The sequence below is a fragment of the Galeopterus variegatus genome, unplaced genomic scaffold (assembly GCF_000696425.1).
Source record: "Galeopterus variegatus unplaced genomic scaffold, G_variegatus-3.0.2 Scaffold4674, whole genome shotgun sequence".
NCBI lineage: Eukaryota > Metazoa > Chordata > Mammalia > Dermoptera > Cynocephalidae > Galeopterus > Galeopterus variegatus.
This window is the reverse complement of record NW_007730785.1, coordinates 135,237-141,323: the sequence shown is the minus strand read 5'-3', so window position 1 is coordinate 141,323 and position 6,087 is coordinate 135,237. Positions and strand designations below refer to the sequence as shown.

At 48.3% G+C, this 6,087-nt stretch overlaps 1 protein-coding gene across 2 annotated transcripts in view; it reads right to left on the bottom strand.

Annotated features, from left to right (window-relative positions):
• NUMBL (numb homolog (Drosophila)-like) overlaps positions 1 to 6,087 on the bottom strand; it is a 25,989-nt gene that overhangs the window by 4,598 nt on the left and 15,304 nt on the right. Inside the window, exons 7-8 of one of the 2 annotated variants that reach the window (XM_008588109.1) lie at positions 5,001 to 5,190; positions 2,220 to 2,522 (exon numbers count right to left, since the gene is read on the bottom strand). In XM_008588109.1, the coding sequence (XP_008586331.1) occupies positions 2,220 to 2,522; positions 5,001 to 5,190 (493 nt within the window). Of the gene's footprint in view, positions 1 to 2,219; positions 2,526 to 5,000; positions 5,191 to 6,087 lie in introns of both variants that reach the window. The other variant, XM_008588108.1, reaches the window with a different exon arrangement.

Sequence of the window (6,087 nt, the reverse complement as noted above, 5' to 3'; positions counted from 1 at the left end):
CAGTGGTTTCCAGATCAATGTCGACAATGACTGGGGTGTTTGTCCAACAGGCATGTGGCTTGCGAGGGTATGGCATCTGAGTGTGACTGAGATCCAGGCAGGTGGCGTCCTGATGTGTGATTCCCAAGTGTGAGTGAATCCAACATACATCACACAGGCAGAGATGCACCTGTCCCAGCAGGACAGGAGACCCGAGCAGGAGTGTGGCCTCATGAGGGCTTGGGGTGAGGAAAATTACCGTCCAAATAAACAACAGTGGACCTCCTGTGTAGTGTGTGACAAATGTCAGCAGGTGGCTGTCTCCAGGGGAGCATATGGGATGCTCCAGTGAGCATCACAAAGAAACTGACTGTTGGAGTCAGCAGGTGTGATGTGGGGACCCGGGTGGGGATCAGTGGTTTCCAGATCAATGTCGACAATGACTGGGGTGTTTGTCCAACAGGCATGTGGCTTCCGAGGGTATGGCATCTGAGTGTGACTGAGATCCAGGCAGGTGGCGTCCTGATGTGTGATTCCCAAGTGTGAGTGAATCCGCCTGTGTGAAGTGTGAGTGTGTTTGTGAGTTTGTGTGAATCCGTTGTGTGGTTTGTGAGGGTGTGTAAATCTGGATGTGTGATTTTAGAATGTGTGTGACTTCTAAGTGTATGTGAGTGTGACATCTATATGAGTCTCTGAAAGTTCTGCATGGTATGTCACATCCAAGTGAGTGTGCAGCTGGCTGCAGGAGAGTGAGGCTTCCAAATGTAGCCTGGGGAGCTGGCCACCTCTCAGGGAAAGTGTGTGAGAGCCATAGGTGTGTGCTTAATGTCAGGCGGCGTGAGGACAGCCAATGTAAGGGTGTGTGACAGCCAAGGGATGCTATAGGACAGGGAGTGAGTGTGCGTCACTCTCCACAAAAGCTGGCATCTGCTCAACAGTTACCTTCTGGAGCAACCCAGCCTCCTGGATACAGATCAACACCCTCTCACACCTATCCCTGAGGCAACAGGGGGTAGTGTCGCACATGTGGTATATGGAAGCAGGAAAGTGGGCCAGACTACACGGTCTTGCTGACTGCTTTTAGATATATGCCACCCCTCGCCTCTCCCTAGCCAGTGGCAGGAATTAGTAACCAAACACAGTATTCTTTTCCTCACTGAGCTCTTTGCTCACCTCACCCCTCACCTGGCCAGACCTCATGGTTCCAATGGCCAAATTCTGGAAGGGACAGGTCCTTGTATCTCCATCTTCCTTCCAAGCAAAACAGGTCATTTATGCCACCCCCCTCCCATCACCTCCCATGGCAGACACTGCCAGTCGACTATGATGATGTGCCACCTCCTGCCTCTTCATGATGGGTTCTGCCTCTGCCTAACCCTTTGCCCACAACCAATGTCTCTATGCTCATCTCATGTTTCCACAGACCGAAGAAGCCTCCCTTTGGGCCAAAACATAACACTCCTGCTGCTTTCTCTTCTCCCTCGCTCATGGCAACTTTGCTAATTAATCATGTGGCGTTCTGCCTCTGCCTAACCCTTTGCCCACAACCAATGTCTCTATGCTCATCTCATGTTTCCACTGACCGAAGAAGCCTCCCTTTGGGCCAAAACATAACACTCCTGCTGCTTTCTCTTCTCCCTCGCTCATGGCAACTTTGCTAATTAATCATGTGGCGTGCCCCTCTCTCCTTTTCTTGCTCATGACAGACACTGCAAGGAGAGTGGGATGTTCACTACCCCTCTACTCTCCCCGCCCTAGGCAGACATTGCTAATCCACCACACTCCTCCTTTCCTGAGACTGGAGAATACCTGTATCCTTCACCTGACCAGATTTCATGGCTCTACTAGCCAAATGCTTGGAGGAAGCATTAACCTATGGTGCTTCAGTCTACTCCTTCTCTTCCCTTCCTTGACCATGGCAGACTTTGCTAACCAATCATGATGGGGGCCACCTCTCTCCTTACCCTGAACCACAGCAGACATTGCTAACTGATCATAACCTGTGCTGCCTTTCTGCTACCTCTTACCCATAGCAGACATGGCTAACCAATCATGATCCGTGCCTCTGCCTTCCTATCCCTTGCCCATGGCAGACAGTGCTAACTGATCACGATGTGTTCCACCTTGCTCAGACAGTGCGAATCAATCACGGTGTGTACCACCTCTCGTTTCTATCCCTTGCCCACATCAGACAGCACTAACTGATTCTGATGCCCCTTCCCACTGAGCCCAGGGCTCACCTGTGCCCTTCACCTGGAAGTCAGTGCGGCGCTGCAGCGTGGATGGTAGTTCATTCAGCCGTAGGCTCAGCTGTCGTTTGAAAGGTGAGTTTTTCTGGCTGAGTGCTGGGAACCCACGGAAGGAGCCCTGGCGAACAAGCTGCTCCAGTGGGGCATGGCGGCGGGGGATGGCAGCCCCAGTGGTACCTGCAGCCACTGGGGTACCTGCCTCACCCTTCTCACCAGGGGATGTGGTGGCTGGTGTTGGGGACACGTGCCCAGGCTGGGCAGGGCCAGGAGCCACAGTGGGGGCAGCTGCTGCCTCTGCTGGAGACATGGGGGGACAGGTGGTTAGACACCTCACCATGGCATTTGAGGCCTCTCTTCATCCTCTGGGAAGCTTCCCAGATTGTTCCAGCCCCTCAGCCCAGGTTCCCTCCATTCTGGAACTGATCTCTGTCCTCCAGGGGGGTGGGTGGGAGGGGAACTTGGTCTCCCCACCTAGCACGAGAAGCAGGCTGTTCAAAGGGAGGATCCACTCACCCCTGCCAACCCACAAACATACACCCATCCTCCAACTGGGGCCTCACTCAAGCCACAGCCTGAATGCCAGGGAGATTAAACTCAGGCCCAGAGAGACCCCTAGGAGGATGTCACCCAGTGCAGCTTCTCCCATCTTCTAGGTTGAGGCTACGAGGGGCCCACCCAGGCCTGGCCCGGGGCAGTGGAAACAGGCCAGGACAATTTAAAACTGGGAAACTACCTCTGCCCCTGCCTACTGTATGACCTCAGGAAGTCCCCTCCCCTCTCTGGGCTCCAGCTTCCCAGCTGGAAACCTGGGCTAAATATCCCTACACTACCTTCCAAGGCCTCCTGAGGTCAGTTTAGGTAGTGAATATTAAAATCTTTGGAATCCAACAAAAGCTTGGTGAACGACTTTGTGGAAAATGCTGCTCTGTAATTCCTACACTGGAAAGACCTCTGTGTTAAAATGCAGTGCCCTGAGACTGTGATTGAGCACATTAATGACAAAACACTGTGTGACACTCATATGTTTGGCAAATCAGACCTCATTTTGTAAGCTCACATTTGGCTATGCAAACAGTAAAGTGCTTTCTACAATGCAAAGTCTGTGGAAATTAGAATATCCTTTGGAAATAGCAAAACCCTTTGCAAACTCAAAAGCACACTGTAATACCCTTTGTACATGACAACATTCTTCATAAATTCTAAGTTAGGCACACAGGAAAGAAATACTTGCAAACTGTGAAGAGCTACATGCCTGTTGTGTTCTTTATGAACAATAAAATACAATATACTCTATCATGCCCTTTGTCAACTTCACTCTGTAATCGGCTTTGCCCATGATAAAATTCTTTACAAATTCTAATAAATGATGTAAACATTAAAATACTTTGTAAGTTGTGAAGAACTTTGTAAAGAGGTTTGTAAATGGTCATGTAATTTACAAATAAAACATACTTTGTAAACTCTAATACTGTAGTAAGTAATAAAAATGTCTGTTTTCCTAACTTTTTATTTACAAATATGTTAAATTTAGAGAAAACTGTACGGTGTCGCGCCCGCACCGCGCTCAACCAGTGAGCGGACCAGTCTCTACATGGGATCCGAACCCTCAGCGGGAGCGCCGCTGCGCTCCCAAGCGCCGCACTCTACCGAGTGTGCCACCAGGCTGGCCCAGCATGTTTTCTTAATACATGTATTTTTCTGTACCATCAACCCTAAAACCACCAGCATGTACCTCCTAAGAATCATGACATTTTCCTACTGAACCACACAGTATAACTTGTCACTTGGGAAGTTTAACATGGATACAATACTATTATCCAATCTACAGTCCATTTTTTAATTTCCCTAACTGTCCAATTCATGTCCTCTATGGATTTTCTTTTTTTTTTTTTCTTACAATCCAGGATCCAGTGCAGGATCACATTGCATTTATTAGTACCTGCCAAGTCCCTTTAGACTCCTTTAATCTGGATCAGTTCCCAGTGGTAAATTCTTTGTAAATTCTAAGCAGTGTTTTCCCAAAATTTTAAAACTAGAATTCATAGTTAAAAATATTAAATTACATTGTGACTCAGCACATACATACAGTTATATTTTTAAAAACGCACTGTTTTAGAATTTACAGATTACTTACTATTTACCTAGAATGTTAGTTTACCAGGTATTTTTCAAACTTTCTTGATGATAACACAGAGTAGGATATTTCTTTAACGTGATAACTCCTTACACACACACACACACATGCACACACGCACACAATGAAATAAAAGTATCATTAAACTATATTTAAGCCCTACTACATTTGATGTACTCTGATATTTTCTATTTCGTTTTTTAAAATGCCAGCCACAATTCAGCAAACTGACTTCAGAGGTCTTGATCCACAGCTTGAAAAGCCCTGGGAACTGCCTGACTTGGCAGATAATAAAACGCTTGGTGAGCTTCGCCTGATCTGTAGCCTGCAGAATATTGCCCAAAGAACTGCTTAAACTGAGGTGTGCTTTATAAACTGTAACCAGGCTGGTGGTTACTCAGTTGGTTAGAACTTGGTGTTTCACCACCAAGGTTAAGGGTAAAGATCACTGTACCGGCCAGCCACAAAACAACAAACAAGCAAACAAAAAACAAAAAAAACTGTAACCAAACTTTGTGGTTGGCACCCTCTTTCTAAACTGTAGAGTTCTGTACCTCTGCAGCTCTCTCCCAGAACTGGGTCCCTGGCCCCACCTGTGCCCCCTTTGTGCCTAGCCCGACCTTCTGGGTTGCACCCACCTTTCTTTTTGTCTGGGGCCTCTCGCTCAGCTGGTCGCCCACCCCCAGACAGGCGAAAGGAGCCCTCGCGGGCGAAGCTAGTGCGGCTGGCGTCGAAGGCAGCCGTGACCCCACATTCCTTCTCCCGGCGCTGTTTTCGCTCCAGGCAGGCAGCAAAAGCACAGCCCACTGCGTGGCTCAGCCGTTCGCCCTGGGGGGAGAGGTTGGGGGAGGGGGCTAGAGACACTGTGTTGTGCAGATTGGACACCAGGAGTCCTGGGTTCCAGCTGCTAGGTGCTGGGGGACCCCAAATGCGTCCCTTCACTTCTCTGGGCCTCAGTGCTCATGTGCACCATGAGGAAGGGTTGCAAATGACAGCCCTGAGTGAAAGAGCAGAGACAAATGAATACCTACTGTGTGGCTCCACTTATGTGAAATTCTAGAAGAGGCAAAACTAATCTATGGTGAATAGAATCAGAACACTGGTCATTTCTTAGGGGATGGGGGTGGGGAGTGACTGGAAAGGGGCATGAAGGGACATTCTGCAATGGTGGCAATGTTCTAGATCTTGACGGGGTTTAGGACAGGTGTATGCAGTTGTCAAAATTCAGTGAATGTACACTGAAGGTTTGTGCAACAGCATTACTATGGACTGAATGTTTGTGTCGTCCCACTAACCCTGCCAACTCCCAAATTCATATGTTGAAGCCTTAATCTCTAATGTGATGGTATTCGGAGGTGGGGCCTGTGGGACATAATTAGTTATATTAGGTCATGAAGGTGAGGCCCTCATGATGGGATTAATGCCCTTATATGAGATCTCTCCCCCACTCCCCGCCATGTGAGGATACAGCAAGAAGGCCTCCATTTGCAAATCAAGAAGAGAGCCCTCACCAAGGACCCGATCATGCTGGCACCCTGATCTCAGGCTTCCAGCCTCCAGGACTCTGAGAAATATATGTTTGTGGTTTAAGCCACCCAGTCTATGGTATTTGGTTATAGCAACCTGAACAGACTAAGGCAAGCATGCATTTCACTTCAAAAGAATAAGATCTGGAAACAAATATGAATTCTACTTAATAGTATGCATGCTGAAGTGTTTAGGGGG